Here is a 17,730-nt window from a genome sequence, read left to right as displayed (position 1 = left end):
TGCCGAATGATGAAAATTTATTGGTGGTGTATCAGCAATAGATATGTAGAAGAAACACAAACAAGGGTTGCGCTTACAAAGTCAAAGGAAAACAAACAGAATACAAGGTTGATCTACTATTTTAGAGATAGATCGCCTCTCCCACACCCTAGACGTCTCTAGGAACACCACAAGAAGAAAGAAAACAACAACCACAACAAAAAAATACATAAAAAAAACAAAACGTAGGTTATCCCCCTTAATAGAATCCCCTCCCAGCATTTCAAAAACTTTTCTTCTCAACTTTTCCTCCATACTCCTCTAATTTCTCCTCATTAAATATGTGATTATGTCCTAATGGACTCCACCCTCTTATAATTCGCTTTTGCGGCACGCCCCGCCTGCTCCGCTTCTTCACGCGACTCAGATCGGCTGGCCTATGGGTCGGCTGCCTTGTTTTCGACTGGTCCAAGGTAGACAAGCACTATTCTGGGCATAACACATGCTAGTTGTCGTAACAAGCAAGACAAAAGAAACTGGTTTGTCTACTATTTGGGATAAAGAGATGACATTAATATTCTGTGAACTCTATGCTAAGGAAGTCCAATTGGGAAATATGTCAACTTACTATTTTAACAATGAAGGTTGGCATAATATAATAAAAAAATTTAAGGCAAATAAAGGAAAAAAATATGATAAATATAATTTAAATATAAATGGGATCAGTTAAAAAATGACTGAAAAATATGAAAAAAGCTAAAGCGAGGATTCACAGGCTTGGGTTGAGATTCTATAAAGCAAATCATTGATGCTTCTGAATAATGGTGAAACGAAAGATTGGATGTGAGAATGTTTGAAACGTAACCTCATTTAAAAATTTTTAAAGTTTTCATAGATCTATTTAAGTTTTAATTGATTTGTAGGTTGTGCTAGCTGCAAAAATATTCAAGTTAAGTGGCACTGACGCCGAGCTTGAAGATAAGTTATATCATATGTTTGGTGGAGTGGTAGCCACCGATGATCAAACATGGGCACCGAGCGAGAGAGGGCACAAAGGCAGATATGAGCATTTAGAAGCAGAGTAATCTGCAAGGTCCAATGAGGGGTCCAACCCCTACCTAAATGAAGTAGGATCTACTGAGTCAATCCAAACGTCCAAGGGTAGAGAATAAGAAAAAAATGGTGTTACTTTTAGTAGAAGTTAGATCTCCTAATTAGTGCCTTCATGCACCAGTGAACCCAGTGGACCAAATGCAACCTCCATTCAACAGGTTATGAGAATCCTGGAAGATACTCCATAAATTGACGAGTACATGCCGTTTTACTTGCTCTCCATGAACTTATTAGAAGATCCGACCATGAGTTTTTTATATCGATGAAACCTGAACGTAAGATTAATTACTTACGTTATTACTACGACAATCGGGATGCATGAATTTCATTTTATTTGATGAACATCTATATGTGAGATTTTAATTGTAGACACTATCTATGCTACTTTTGTTATGTTTGGATTTTCATATTTTTATAAATTGGAATATCTTTAAAACAGTTCTTTATATTCAATATAGTTCTTCTCAATTCAGTGTCATTTATATATGCTAGCTGAATAAACAATGAATATCACGGATAGAGAAATATGCAAGAGAAAAATTACAGTTTTATTATGTTTAATGTACGAATATTACAACTCATATGTTGTTTGCTCTCCTTGCATGACATCTATGTACATTGGCGACAATTGGGTTAAGGAGTTGCTTGTGAATCATCCTATAAGGTTTAACATGTTCCGTACAACAGAGACTATTTTTGTTAATCTTTTAAAAGAACTGCACATAAAACATGAACTTCATGGCTCATTTAGGATGACTTCAAGAAGATTTAGTCATAACCATCTATATTTTATCACAAAGTGAGTCCATGAGAGGTGTCATAGAGCGATTCCAACACTTATCTGAAACAATCAGTTCATCATCAAAATTTATCATACCTGAAAACCCCACATTCCTAAGCACACCCACATAGATTTCATGGGACCAACAATATATGTCATATTTTAAGGTAGTTTCATGTGTTCATCTTTCTCTAAATTTGCATGAGCACAATATCTCTAATACATTTGATAAATTCTTTATGATTGTGTTAGAGCGATTGATAGAACACGTGTGGATGCACGTCTACCCAGCAGTCAAAATATTGCATACATTGGACGATGTGGTTCACCAACACAATGTGACGGTTGTATATGATTTTATTATGTGCTTCACATTTATAATAGATGAATGGGAATATAGTGCACACCGTGGTAGTATTTTCAATTTTGCTAAGCGAATGGAATACTAAAATCTTATTTTACCACTGTGACTAGACTTCCAAACCTTACAAAATCGCCACCAACCGGGGAACAAACAACTGCACACCCTCAACAATCATAAACCAAGAAGAAAACGCAACTGCCATCCAAAGCATCAATAAGTAACAGATCCCAGAAGGAATCCTATGTCAAACTATGAATTCGCGTAGCTTTTCATTGAATGTTATGAACTACGATTCGGTATTTCATAAACAGCATATATAAAAAAAAACAATAAACATACAGGATCGAGGGAATACCATCTTGCTAAAGCCTAATAATCCAGAGCTAGAGCTTCCGCACCCGCCAAAAAAAAAAAAAAAACCATCAAATTATGTAAGAATCCCGTCTACCAGGAACAGGTAATTTCCTCGCAGATCCGGATAATGAACCGAGTAGTAGCAGATAAGTAGGCTCGGCGCAATAAACTGAAGCGTCCTAAGGCGCATAAAGTTGAAATCCACGGCTTACTAAATTATCCAAAAAATATATATATATAATAAAAAAACAAATAATCGCCGAAAAGATAACACGGTAGGTCAAGAAAGTGAGAAGAAGCAGAAGAAAAGAAATAGCGGTTCCTACGTGCAAGGATGTGCGATCAGAATTTCTTGAACAACGGCGAGGCAGCCAGCTAAAACAATGCACGTTTGCCTTTTGCCAACAAATCCCTAGCTGCTGTAAAGTACAGAAAGTTCATCACTTCGACGGAGACTTCTTCTGGAGGCGGTCCGGAGAGGTTTCTAAGTTTTATTTGTTGAGGTTCTCGACGGTGGGATGGGAGAAGATGGAAAAATGGGATGGGAGAAAGAAGAATGCTGCCCAAAATTCTGTTCCACTTTATAGTCGCATCCACCCCAATAAATTATTATGCATTTTTATATATTTAGCACCTAAATTTTATCTTTTTATTTATATCATCCAAATATTTCATGTTAGTAAATAACATAATTGTAGCATCCAAAACATTACTATTTGCAAATCTAGCACACTTTCATTCATTTTTTTTTTTAAATTCTCACTCAAACATTAAAATTCATCTTAAAACTCCAACTCATATTTTTTATTTTTATTAAATTCTCAAAATTTTACATTAGTGTTGGATTTTATAAATAGTGATGTTGCAGGTGTTGTGTATGTAACTATTTGATAAATATAACAATTTTAACTTTTTAAAATGGTTCATACATAGGTAAATTGACACATGTAAAAATTGAAGTTTAGGTGTTAGATATGTAAATACATAAGAATTGAGTTGTATGCGTGTAAATCTTCCAAAATATATAGGTTAAAACTCTATGTAAGAAAAAAATATTACGTACGGTTGACCACATGTAGGGAACAACTAATCACGGAGGAGTACACTAAGAATACACTCAAAGTGTTGTTGAGAAATTTAGGGCGAAGAAAAACAAAAATCGAGACAAATCCACAAGAACACAGAAATTTAATGAGGTTCAGCAAAGATGCCTACGTCCTTAGGAGCAGAGCGGCGAATTTCACTATTTCAGAGGAGTTCAGTTACATACACATAGAGTTACACATCATATATATAAATAAATAATTCATAAATAAAATTACCAACTCGCCCTCGCTCCCCCCCAACCCACTAAATTCCAAGACACACATCTTCAATTCTAAGAGACACTCATCTTCATTCTAGGAGACATACCTCTTCAATTCTAAGAGACTACAAATTCTGGTATACGAGTCATACCTAACAAATCTCCACATTGGCGAATATCTAGCCCTTAAGAGAAATATATACTCAACAAATCTCCAACTTGGCGAATATCCCGCCCCTTAGGAGAAATACATATACCCGATAAATTTTCACCTTGATGAATATTCAGCCCCTTATAAAAAATAAAAACATCATGAAGTTTCTTACACCAAAGTGAGTTGGGTAACCATGTCGTCTAACAATTGCAAACATTCACAAGTTCAAGCAAAGCAAGAACTTGTTTATAGTACCTGGTTTGGTCAACATATCAACTGCATTGTCATCATATGATTCAACAGAGTGAACTTCACGTACAGCTGTACTCCCCAACAGTTGATAGATATTACCTACAGTGATCTTTCCTTTCATCACAGTTAATGCACTTTTAACAATTCTGATAGTTTCTCTATCCTCATATGTCTTAGGAATAAAATCATTTATGTGTAAAGTACCAAATGAAATTAAATTCTTCTTTAGATCTAGAATATATCTTACATCACATAATATTTTGACAATGTCATCATACATCTTAATTCTGACTTTGTCAATACCAGCAATATTGTAACATCTATCATCACCTAAATAGACTGAACCATAATCAGATAACCTGTATGAAGTAAACCATTCTCTGTTATGTGTTATGTAATAAAAGCATCATGAATCAAGAATCCATGCATCCTTCAACTGAGTTGTTATAATTGAAAGTACATCACCATCACTACAATTTGAATTGTCACTCTGCACCATATTCACAGACTTGGAAGTTACAACATGTTTCACATCAAACTACTTCTTGAGCTTTGGACAATCTCTCTTCATATGTCCCGGTTCCTTGCACTTGTAACAAAGAGTTCCTTGCACTGGTTCCTTGCACTTGTAACAAAGAATCATCTTTTTGCCTTTAAGCTTTAACCTGGAATTTTGCATTCCAGAATTCTCATTCTCCTCCTTCCTTCCACGATCCTGTTCACCCTTAACATATAAACAATTACCATGAGAGTTTTCCCCTACATTTTGCTTCCGTTGGATGTGAGCCAACAATGTTATAGTAATCTCATCAACTTTGATAGTTTCTTTCCCATATATCAGAGTAGTCACCAGGTATTCATAAGAAGAAGACAATGAACACAATAAAATCATCGCTTGATCTTCATCCTCAGCTCAATACTTGCATCAAGTCATGACATATCTGTGATTATTTGATTGAAGACATTCAAATGTTGCACCAGTTCAGTTTCTGCTTTCATCTTCAGCCCATACAGTATTTGTTTCAGATACAGTTTATTCGTTAGAGACTTGGACATAAACTGATATTCTAATTTCTTTCATACTTCTCCTAGAGATTTCAGATTCATAACATGATACATAATCTCATCTATCAAACATAAACGTATGGTACCTGTCGCTCGTAGTTGCAATTCTTCATAATCTTCACCTTACATATTATTAGGTTTAGTAGCCCGCAAAGCCTTCAAAATTTCATGTTGTACCAACAAATCTTTCACCCTTGTTTGTCACAATCCGAAGTTATCGGTTCCATCGAACTTCACTATCTCGAATTTTACACCAGACATTGCTATTTGAAATTAATATTGCAGCAAACTTTTCATGCATTGTGTCGAAACATACCGCAAATAAATTCAAAGAAACCTAAAATTTTTCTATCAATTACAACAATTTCCTTGCAATTTTGTTGTGGTTCGTGAATCAAATTTTACATAGGAAGCACTTTTTCTGTTCACAAAAAAAAAATCAGTCGAACTACTGCAAACACCTTGGCCGAAGCTCTTTCCTGTTCCGAGAACACCTCAACCAAACTCTACCTATCGCAAATCCTCCTGTGAAAAACTTATGAACTCCATTTATTGAATACTACTAAACTCCCCTTTGTGAAACTGGACTGAAAAACCGTTGCTATGCGAACTTCCTTGCTGCGGGAACTCCTTCCCGCAGTCAGTCGCCGCGATGATTTGTTGTGACGGTTCGCAAACCCCTCCGCGAAACCAAACTCTGGATCCTGTCCAACTGATCGTGCCAAACCGAATTCTCGTTTGCCTGTAGCGGGAGAAGCCCGGATGCGCAAACTTCTTGCCGCGAAAGAAGCAATCTCACGGAAATTCCTACGCACGAATCCGCCTGCTAGAGTCGCGCACTCCCTACCGATTGCGACAATGTCGCGCACTCCCTGGCTGTGGTTGCCGCTCTTGTCCACGCCGAACATCCTTGTTTGCGTAGAATTCGACGAACTTCAGTGACGATTCGCGACTCCAAAACCGAACTAGTCTTCTATTCACGGAAATTGCCTTGTCGAACTCTCTGCGATCCAAACAGTCGGGATTCGCAATCGAAGCCCTCGCCAAACTGCGAACGTTCTGCCCATATCGACAAATCCTTCTTCTTGCCAAAGCCCTAACCGCCAAACTTCTTCTGTCAAATCCTCAAAATTGTTTGGCTTACTTCATGTTTGTCCTAGAACTTTGCTCTGATACTAATTTTTGAGAAATTTAGGGCGAAGAAAAACAGAAATTGACACAAATCCAGAATAACACAGAGATTTAATGAGGTTCGGCAAATATGTCTACTTCTTCGGGAGCAGAGCGACGAATTTCACTATTTCAAAGGAGTCCAGTTACATACCCATAGGGTTACATATCATATATATAGATAAAACCCACATATAAAATTACTAACACACCCTCGCTCCCTCAAAACTTACTCTCACTCCCCCCAACCCACTAAATTTCAAAAGATACCTCTTCAATTCCAAGAGACACTCCTCTTTATTCAAGGAGACACGTCTCTTCAATTCCAAGAGACACTCCTCTTTATTCCAGAAAATACACATCTTCAATTCTGAGAGACTCCAAATTCTGGTATATGAGCAATACCTAACAAATCTCCACTTTGGTGAATATCCAGCCCTTTATGAGAAATATATATTTTCAACAAATCTCCACCTTGACGAATATCCCGCCTCTTAGGACAAATACATATACCTAACAAGTATAATATATTTGCTCTTTTTCGTGTGCGGTGTCACATGATGTGTAATATTTTCTCTGATCTAAGATAGTAGAAAATTAGGTATTCAATTTTGGTTGATCGATTCTTTATTTTGTTCTAAAATGTTTCTTCAAAATTATGTTTCATATAAGAAATTCAATTTTAATAGGAGAATGTATTATGAGTTTTTAGATCCCTCCCTAATGGCCACATTTTTCATTATTTTCATCTAAAATTCTGGCACATATATTAATTGAATACTGCGCTTATGGCCATCAACATAGAAACCGACATCATCTTTAGTACGCCATATCTTTACCATAAGAAATTATCTCATGGGCTTGACAAATGAAAATAATCCATCAAAATACTTTAAATTGTAGATGGCAATGATGTCTACATAAATAACTTAGGATGTGTTTTGGGCCGCTGTAGCTTTTTTCATAATATTGGTTGAAAAATTGTTCCGAGGAAATTAACTTTTTAAAAATTAATTTTTATTTTTTTATATTTTTTAAATAGCATAATATATTTCTTACAACTACACATTTTAACAATATGGTTGTAAAATGTAAATTCTCAATATTATATTTTAATAAAAATAAAAAGAAAATAGTTAAAAAAAAGATATAAAAGTGTTCTAAAAAATAATTGATGAGAAAATTATCCCAGACAAATCTTTGTTAAAATCTCTATTCATTTTTGTTTAAAAAGTAGCACAATATATGTATATATCTGTGCATTTTAATTATATAAAATGTCATCAGAAAAATAGCCATCATTAAAGAAGGAAAAACATTTATATAGCATAAAGACGTAGACTTGTAGTGTGACAAATACACAAGATATATATTCATGTAATATTAACAATGGCACAAAAAAATACAAACATGAACATCTAAAATGACAACATTTCATGTGTCAAATCTCTTTATGTGATAACAAAATTGAGGCAACATTTATATGGTTGCCATAACTGTATTCTACCAGAGAGAATATTACGTACAGAGTACGTATACATGCAGACTTCACGTATAGTATTGTTGTACATTTGATTTACATGTTGTACATGCGGACTTTACGAGTAATAACTTTTTAGTATCCTACACCTTGGATATACGAACTTGAAATCCATTGACAAGGCGAGCTGAAGGAAAAAAAGACATCCGATCCTCTGCAATTTGAGTCCACCTGTTCATTTTTTTTAATAGCCCATTAGGAGACCATTTTATATATATTTATGCATAGATAGACACACACAAATATATATTGCATAAATTAATTGTTTAATAATAATAATAATAATACTCTTGTTTTCCTTTCATAAAGAAGTCTAAGGCAACTTGTAAGTTATAAATTAGAAATTAGAGTGTGTTTCTAACATCAGAGTTATAGGACTAATTCTAGCTAAATTAGGAGTTAAGTTTCATATTACAAATTTTCAATAATATAGAGAAGCAAGATAAATGTATAAAATAGTTTGTAGATTTAACTAAATGATTTTTTTTTTCTTTTTGGCATTTACATACATAGCTCACAATTCTTACGTAAATACCCATCTAACACCAAAACTTTCATATTCACATGTATAACATTCTAATATTTAATACCACATCATAAATAATAGCTTTTTATAAAATAAAGTGCACCTCTTCGGGCATACGTTTGTGAATCTTTTTAAGTTTAAATATCAAACCTTAGATGTTAGATATGTAAATAGAAAAGAATTTTGTGTGTGTGTGTGTGTGTGTGTGTGTGTAAGCTTCCCTTTTGTTTTCTGAAGAAAAATCAGACTGCACATGCCCTAAGACGTGCAACAAATACGAACCTGCATTTGCTAACAAAATGATGTAAAAAGAAAGCAATCTGAAGACGTGAAATTTCAGCCCCAGGACAATATCTTGCTCCCCCTCCAAAAGGTGAAAAATATGGGCTAGTTCTCCAATTTCTTTTCTCCTGAAAAATAATTAAAATATATCAGTAATTACTCTAGGATATAAAATGATTGCATATTAAACAACATTATACTATATGTATAGGCATCACAATATGATAATAAAAACTCAGTAAGAAATGCATTAATGAATATCAAAAACCTTATTCTCTTCACTCAACCACCTCCAGGGGTTGAAGTGTAAAGCTCCAGGATATATTTCTTCATCCAAGTGAATGGCTGATAGAAATGGCACTACAAGATACCCTTGTGGAATTGTAAATTCTGAAAAAAATAAAATATTTCCATAAAACTCCCCAGGACTTCTATAACTTTTAAAGGAAAAGAGAATTAAGGCGTTTGAGAATGGAATATTCATCACCTTTATATTCCACATTTGCTTTTGCCTCTCTCAGTAACCAAATTGCTATTCCCCCAAGTCTGAGTGTTTCATCAATAACCTGCATTATGAGCATGACACAATACCTTAATTAGATATGCTGGTATTTTGCCAGACAATTATGAAAATAAAAATTTTGAAAATTTTCATACGCATTGAGTGAATGGCATTGCTTTGTAATCCTCCCATTCAAGGATCTCGCTGCGGCGAGTTCTTCTTATGCCCTCATGCTCAATCTGTCAAAAAATAAAACAAAAAATAGAGTAAATGAAGATCAGGATGTAATACATTTTTAATGCTAGTAATTAGAGTAAAAATGAAATGAAAAACTATTGTAAACCTCTATATGTTTCATACTATGTGAAGAAAAATAATTAAAATTTACGTTATTTTGCTGCAAGTGATCAGTGCTACTCACCAGGAGTTGCTCAAGTGCCTGAGGGCAATGAGTGAGGAAATAAATAGCAAACAACATTGTTTTAGTTGTAGTTTCATTTCCAGCAAAGAGAAGGTTTATAATGAAATCAGCTATTTGATTATCATTCAAGTTCTCTTCTTCCACCAATCTGCCAAGAACTCCATTTCTCTCTGCAGATCCACCCTGCTGCGTTCCAGCAACTATTTTATTATTAATCTTAGCAATGATGCCATCCCTTGCCTGCAAATTCAACAGAATAATCATATAAAACACCATGTTTTATTGAATATTTTTCAGTTAGGAAAGCAAATACGAATAAAACTTTCATAAATTATTCACCTTCATGGCAGTGCGGTAAGCAAATCCAGGTAAGTTGATTGGGAGAGATAAACAACCATCAACAAAGTCAGAAAACAGACATGCCATCTCATTGATTTCAGACTCAGAAGAAAAACCCATCAGTTGATTAGCCATCAGATTTATCGCCACCTTAAGACAAAAAAACCATATAATCATTTAAATTGCAAATTAATCTCTGTTAATTAAAGAAATACAAATCTATATTCTCTAACATAGTTACCTTCCTGCAAACATCCTGAAGCACAACAGCACCATCATCAGGCAGAAAGTTTATTGTCTGAAGCATTATATTTTGTGCATCAATTAAGAAATTGGAGTTAGAATTTATCTTCTCGATCTTCATGGAATTTACTGCAATGGCATGAAGTTTCTTCTGCTGATCTCCATGAACTACAATCACCCCATTCTTTCCAACCAGATCTCTAAAAGATTTTGGATAGCAAGATTGAAATAGTTTCCCTTCATTCTGCATTATATAGCGGTTGAACACTGGGTCAGCTGAAACTACTGCTTTTTTCCCAAATAGACTGCAAGTAAACACTTTTCCATGCCTGCAAATGAGTGAAGTTTGAAACTTTTGCTTACAAAAGTTTGGCATTAACACCCCTGAGAATGTGAATTTTAAGTGTCATTTTATATATATACCTCTTCACCTGTTCTTCAACAAATTTTGAGGGATTAGAGCTTGATATAGAGATGTACCATCTAAGACAATCCATTATAATGGCTGACCAGCTTACATCACCTGGTGGTAATGTGATGGACCCAATGCCAATCTTCTTCTTCTTATGATTTTGCCAATAAAACCAAGAAAATATGCAAAATAGTATTGCCATAGAAATGCTCCATAATAGAAGATTGTTAGCCTCCATTTAGCAAGTAATTCCTGAAAGAAATATTGACCGCACCAATCAGAGCTTAAATCTGTTAGAACATAAAACTTCAGTCTCTGTGCAGAGAAGTGCTATTAAGATAGTTTCCGTCCATTTATAAATGACATGGAACATTCACAAAAGCACCAAAAGAGCTCAAATCAGACAGAATATATAACTGAAATCAAATATGCAATCTGAACCAGTATTACCACATAACTATATCTTCTTCAAAATCTTGGAATAAGGTTGCCTTTATGTTTTCAGAAAAAAAAGGCGCTACCTTTTCTACTCCTTGCATCTAAACACAGCGCAAAAAACTCTTTTTTTTTTCAAAACAACATGCCTTGAATGCAGAAACTATACAGAAACATACACTGAAGTCTAAAGATCAGGAAGCGAGAAGATCTGCTTATCTCACCCTGGAAAGTGTCTGAAAAAGCATTAATTTACACAGGCGATTGGTGGAAAAGATATGAAGATTTGAAAGCAAATCTAAGAAAGCTATTCCAAACCGCCTTCTCAGGTGAACGCCGAAGATAATAAGATAAGAGCTTAGAGCTTATTATATACGTAGTCCCACTCATGTTAATGAAAATAAAACAATATTGGGAACAGCTGCACCGAACTCGTGTGAACAAGAAGAGCATGAAACATTGAGGGAGATTCCCAAGGCTTAAATACTGCAGAAATGAAGGAAGCATAAGGTTGACTGAGATCTAACATCACATTCGCTCTCGATTCATTTTTTCATATTATATTCCTTGGCATTTAATCTGCCATCTCAGCAAGCCTAAGTTCTCTTCTGTTATTTAAGATTCAAATCTAATGTACTTAGATTGCGGATCTAAGGTTATTTTATAAGCTTTATCTCTCAAAATATATGTATTTCTCAGAACCCAGATTACTAAAAGGAAGCGAATCTTAGTTGAAAGGAGATCAGGTTAATCGGCTTATGTAGAGATTAGTAATCTTCAGAATTAGGTGAGCTTGGAGGAATAAATTATGATTAGGCTAATTATTTAGAAGTTGGCATGCTTTTGGCATGAGGGATCAGTTATTATAACATAATAAAACTAATAGTTAATTGTATCTTGTAGAAGGTGGCTGAAGTTAATTAATATAGATTAGGCAAGTTTGTTAGCAAATTGGAATCGGCTGATTCAACAATTCTTAATAGGATGGTTTTCTTGGCAAACAAGCTGTTTTTCTTACAGTTTTCTTTTACATTCCCATTCAACATAACCTGACTCATTTTTTTAAAATATTAATGAAAAAATTGCTTCAAATATACTAAAATTCAAGATTTGAACTATTAATTTTTAAAACATTTTCTTTATTTCATTTCTTTTTAATTTTTTTTATTATTAATTCTAGGACATCTAATCCTTTTTATTATGTTATTAAAGTATTTTATTTGAATTAGACACAAAAATTAATAAAATTGAGCTTGAAATTAAGCACATTTAATCAATAAAGCTCAAGAAAAAGGTTAAAAATGACATGCATAATATATTGATTGAAAATAAAAGGAATAATTTCATGATGTTGGATTCAAATGTTCATATTACTGAGAAAAAAAAAATTGGCTCTACTAAATTAAAAAGCTTGTCCCTCTACTCTAATCTTATAACTTATGACCAACAGCATCAATCTTTTCATAAAAAAAAAATACCAATGAAAAAATATTAAAGCCTAATATTGTACATAAAAAATGTGGCAGTGTAGATCTTGAAAGGATCTAACAATCCAAAAGAAAAGATAAAGGCGAAAACTACCTCACTAGCATGGGAGCTTAAGACGTACTTGGTCAACCGAGTGAAGTCATACCATTCAACCAAAATAAGCCAAATGGCGTTCAAACTAGGAGGAGAAAGGCTTCTAGATAATTCAAGCATGAGTCATTCGGTCTGAAATGAGACAAATGAACATCCGAAAGCCAAACCAAAGTGATTACCTACCCTTAAGTAGAGTTGATTCATAAAAAAAAGAAATAGTTTAAAGTCATCTCCAGCCATTCCATGGACGCCCCAAAAACTCAACACCAGGAATCAAGGTAACATCCAAGTTAGATAAGCAGGTCGTTCCTTGCCGACCTAGTTTCGTTGACTGATCAATCCATGCCAATCTAGTTTAGCTAACAGATCAATTCTGTTGATTCATGCCGCCCAAATATAGCTAGCCGAAAGCAGCAAGTTAATTAAGCTTAGCTCGCCGAGCCAGAAAATAGCTAGATGATAATCACATACCGTAAGATACCCTTCAAAATAAAAACAAAATTATATCATCATTATTTTATACTCTTCTCTGTAAATAGAAGAATTATTTTATCAATAAGATACGACTGATCAATCATTAATGTTCACTCACGCGCACCCTAATCTATCCATACCGGAGCTTTATGAATAAAATTGCCGGATGTCCAGATGAGAGAGCCGTTCATTATTTAAAAAGCTCACTTTGAAAGAAGAAAATAATAAAAAACACAGTTGGCGTGGGCAAGCAACCCTCGCACGTCCACTCTGCTTTCACCCGACAGCACTTCCCCCATAGCTTACCATTAGCTGTCATTACATTCTGACTACAGTAGTATTTTAACGCTAAATCCAAATACTAAAACGGGAAGATTAAGTATAAAACAGAGAATTATTATTGCTTAAAACTTAAAAGACCAGATTTTGACGTAATGAATGATGCGTGAAGGCGACGAGCTGAAGGAAAGAAGTGGTTTAAAATTGAAGAGCGCAGCCCACGAGCAGGAAACAGGAGAGTATAATAGTTTAATTTCGTCCTCTTCCTCGCGGTTGGCTCAAGGCATTGACCTCCCAACTGTTCGTTAATGGCGACGTAAAAGGCCACGGTAGCAATGCTGTTCTCAGACTAAAAGGACGATGAACTATCCTTATTTTTTTGTCATCTTGCATTACATTTATGTTGAAAAGGCGACGACTTGGATTTTAAATTTTAGTCGTACTCGTTGCAAGCAAAGGCAGGGAAATCCATGATAGCCTCTAACAAGTTGTAGCCTTTTTTTGTTGGGAGTTTTAGAATCATAATGTCATCTCCCAAAAAAGCTCTTAGGGGTGGTGGGCAGCCCAGGACTTAAATACTATTTTTCAGCCTACACCTAGCCGATGTGAGACTTTTTGTCAGTGACATTCTCCTCCACCCAATCACGTGACGCTCCTCCACCCAATCACAATCACGTGACGCCCTCATCACGGATCGACTCCACCGTGGGTCCCACTGGACCATTGAGAGTTCACACCTGACAGACAGTAATCTGCTCTAATACCACTTGTCACCTCCTAAAAGAGCTTTTAGGGTTGGTGGACAACCCAGGACTTAAATACCGTTTTTCGGCCCTACACCTAGCCGATGTGGAATTTTTTAACCGTGACAATAAGCTCAAATTATCAAACTATTAAAGATTAAAGTTTGACCTGTGCCAACAGGTTAATGCTGTGTGACCAGTCTTCCCACATATCTTGCATGGAGATCAAGAAGTTTGATAGCCTGTGGTGCGGCCCCGTTGAGTAGGAGAAGATGAGCCACAAGTGCTTATAGATTGTTTGCCTCTGGCTTTGTTCGCTACATTACTGCCTCCAATGGAGGTGAAGAGAGACATGATGTTGAGATGTGGCTCTTTCATTGTGTCGACTGAGATATGGGTTTTTGCACTGCAGAGTAAAGAGTGCAGATCATCAACATTGATGGGTTCTGCTGGTGTGCAGGTTGTTGTTTTGAAACATTGATAGAAACTGGGTAGACCATTTAGGGTGTGTAAGATAATATCTTCTAGGTCTACGTAGCCGCTAACAGTTATGATGTTGTCAACTAGAGATTTGATTGTAAGGAGATACTGCGTCATTGTTTGATCTTTTACAAAAATGTGATGAAGTTCGTTGCAAAGCTGAATGACGAGCAATCTATTTGTAGATTGAAGGAGATTGAAGAAAGTGGCCCAAATTTCAGATGTTGACGGGAAATAATGGAAAAGAATTGGAGGAGCGTAGAGTAGATCATCATATAGCAAAGGAGTCTGAGCCTGAGCCTGACAGACCTATTGAATAACCTTTAAAAATATAGGAAAAATACCCTCATCTCCTAAGAAAGAACAAAAACGACCACCACTCCATTTTCCTCAAAGACTAATAGACAAAAATCAATTATACTATAAATTCTTAAAAATATTTAAAAGCTCTCTAATAACATTTCATTTACAGAAGTTATAGAGTAAATATAATGATACATGAAAATTATGAAAAAAAATTTAAAGAAGAAATTTAGATTCTCAAAATTTTAATCTGTGGCATTAATTGAAGAGTGTAGTACTATTATTCAAAAATACTCTATCAAAAATTGAAATGTTTGAATAGTTTTATCATTCAATGCACTATGAGAGATTAACTTATGAGAAATGCATTATGTGACTTGGGAGCCAGCATAAATTTAATACCGTTTTCACTATTTGAGTTACTGGGATTATGAGAACTTCAATTTATCACTATAAACCTTTAGTTAGCTTATTGTTCTTTGATTTTTTTTTTGGGGGGGGGGGGGGGGGACTAAAGAACTTCCAGGGATATTAGAGAACTTCCAGTGATAATAGATAAATTCATCTTCTTAGCTGATCTTAGAATATTGATTATGGAGAATGTAGAGATACCAAGTATTTCTAAAGGACCATTTCTTGCAACTGACAAGATGAATATTGACTTACAAAAAGAAGAATTGTCTATTAAAACACAATATTAAGAATCAAATTTTTAAATCTATAATCATATTCCCATCTATATTTATCATCATGAAAAGTGTTGTTGATTGGAGATAGAAAAGTTACAATTAAGATTAAATAAAGAGAAAGGGGTGAGAAATTAAATATATTAAAAAGAGAAAATAAAAAAGGTTCACCCATGGATAATATAAGAAAGTATCCAGGGATCAAGAAAATTGGAAAATTGGTATTGAAAATTAGAAAGATAATTTGATCGTGGAGAAAACACTTAGGTATAATTTGACATTATTAGGTTGATGACATAATATTAAAAACTAATTGGGAGGTAACTCAAGCGTTATTTTATGGTTTGATTGCATGTTTGTTTTGCTTTATGATATATGTGTGTGCTTTTGTTAGGCTAAGATGTTAAACTAAGCAGTTTCTTTGGAGGCAACACAGGTTTATCTTGTGTTAGCTTACTTTGCTTGATTACTATCATACTGATGTGATTGACTGTATGTTGTTTGTAACGTGACACTTTGAGAAATGGGGCTAATTGCAGGATTTAGATGTAGCAGGCACTAAGCTTTATTCTAAATGATGCCATATTTTATTTTTATTTATAAAAACTATTTCTCGAAGGTGGAGGTATGTTTCATATGCTTTTATTTCTTGATGTTATTTGGATGTTTATGTCTGTGTACATGCGATCTATGTGATTGTTATGTGAATAACATATTATGTAGCTCTAGTGTTTACTTGAATCATTGTTTTATCTATTTCATACTTATGTATTCACTTTCATATCTTTACATCCATGTTCCACCCTGTATTTTTTCTTCCCCAGCCTTGTTTTTTTTAATGTGATTAGTATAAATTAAGTTGGGAGAGTATAAAAATTTGTGCCCTAAGATAAGAGTAAATATTTAAAATTTAGAATTCTATACACATGATAGTTTAATTATGATTCAATGTGATTTAATAATAGATAAAGAAAATAAGTAAAAATGGCATTAATCTTCTATAAGTATTAAAATTTATTATTAACTCACTAATAATTGACCTCTAATTATAATTAATCACTTATTTATATAGGAATTATTAAACACTTAGACTAAAATTGACTATATATAAAATCAATGCATCAAATATATATAATTTAATAACTATTCAATCTAAGCAATTTATTACTAGTTAAATATCTTGAATTATAAACTTTTGAGTTAAGTTATGATATAATTGAGAATTTAATTTAAGAAAAAATGGTATTTAAATTCATAAAAGAAAAGCTTAACCATATATATCAATCTTTGTAAAAGAAAAAGAAAAAGAAAAAGAAAAAAAAAGAGTAGATCATTGTAAAACCATTAGACTTAATAATGGAAAAAAATTGGAGGAGCATAGAGCAGAAGAACATATAGCATAGGAGCCTGAGTCTGAGCCTGCAAGACCTATTGAATAACTTTTAAAAACATTGGAAAAATACCCTCACCTCCTAAGAAAGAACCAAAATAATCACCACCACATTTTCCTCATAGACTAATTAGATAAAAAAATGAATCAGTTATACTCTAAATTCTTAAAAATATTTAAGAAGCTCATTAATAATATTTCATTTGTAGAACCTCTTGAGTACATATCTAGTTACATGAAATTTATGAAAGAATTTTAAAAGAAGAAATATAGACTCTCAAAATTTTGAACTATGCCATTAACTGAATGATGTAGTGCTATAATTCAAAATAACTCCCTAAGAAATTTAAATATTTGAATTATTTTATCATTCATTGCACTATAAGAGATTAAGTTACGAGAAATGCATTATGTCACTTAGGAGGTAGCATAAATTTAATACCTTATTCACTATTTGAGTGACTAAAATTATGAGAACTTCAACCTACCACTATAAACCTTCAATTAGCTAATCATTCTTTGATTTTTTTTTTTTTTTTTTTTTTAAAATTTTTCT

The 17,730-nt window shown here is 33.9% G+C and overlaps 1 protein-coding gene across 1 annotated transcript; it reads right to left on the bottom strand.

Annotated features, from left to right (window-relative positions):
- Positions 1–8,161: 8,161 nt before the first annotated feature.
- Positions 8,162–11,558, bottom strand: LOC110019598 (abietadienol/abietadienal oxidase). Its single transcript, XM_020717335.1, has 10 exons — positions 11,418–11,558; positions 10,815–11,055; positions 10,390–10,720; positions 10,149–10,298; positions 9,810–10,049; positions 9,544–9,627; positions 9,374–9,452; positions 9,155–9,276; positions 8,887–9,014; positions 8,162–8,249 (listed from the first exon to the last, which is right to left on the bottom strand). The coding sequence occupies exons 2-10, from the start codon at positions 11,039–11,041 to the stop codon at positions 8,162–8,164; spliced, it is 1,449 nt and encodes a 482-aa protein (XP_020572994.1). The 5' UTR covers positions 11,042–11,055; positions 11,418–11,558.
- Positions 11,559–17,730: the final 6,172 nt, after the last annotated feature.

The sequence above is a fragment of the Phalaenopsis equestris genome, unplaced genomic scaffold (assembly GCF_001263595.1).
Source record: "Phalaenopsis equestris unplaced genomic scaffold, ASM126359v1 Scaffold000002, whole genome shotgun sequence".
Classification (NCBI taxonomy): domain Eukaryota; kingdom Viridiplantae; phylum Streptophyta; class Magnoliopsida; order Asparagales; family Orchidaceae; genus Phalaenopsis; species Phalaenopsis equestris.
This window is presented reverse-complemented; position numbering and strand designations above follow the sequence as displayed.

What these genes read in the sequence shown, in the direction of transcription:
- LOC110019598 (XM_020717335.1), bottom strand. Translation starts at nt 11,041, where the DNA reads ATGGAGGCTAACAATCTTCTATTATGGAGCATTTCTATGGCAATACTA. An exon ending in GGTTGAGTGAAGAGAATAAG is followed by an intron (nt 9,015 to 9,154) that starts GTTTTTGATATT and finishes ATTATTTTTCAG; the next exon opens with GAGAAAAGAAATTGGAGAAC. An exon ending in CATTTTGTTAGCAAATGCAG is followed by an intron (nt 8,250 to 8,886) that starts GTTCGTATTTGT and finishes AAAAATGAACAG; the next exon opens with GTGGACTCAAATTGCAGAGG.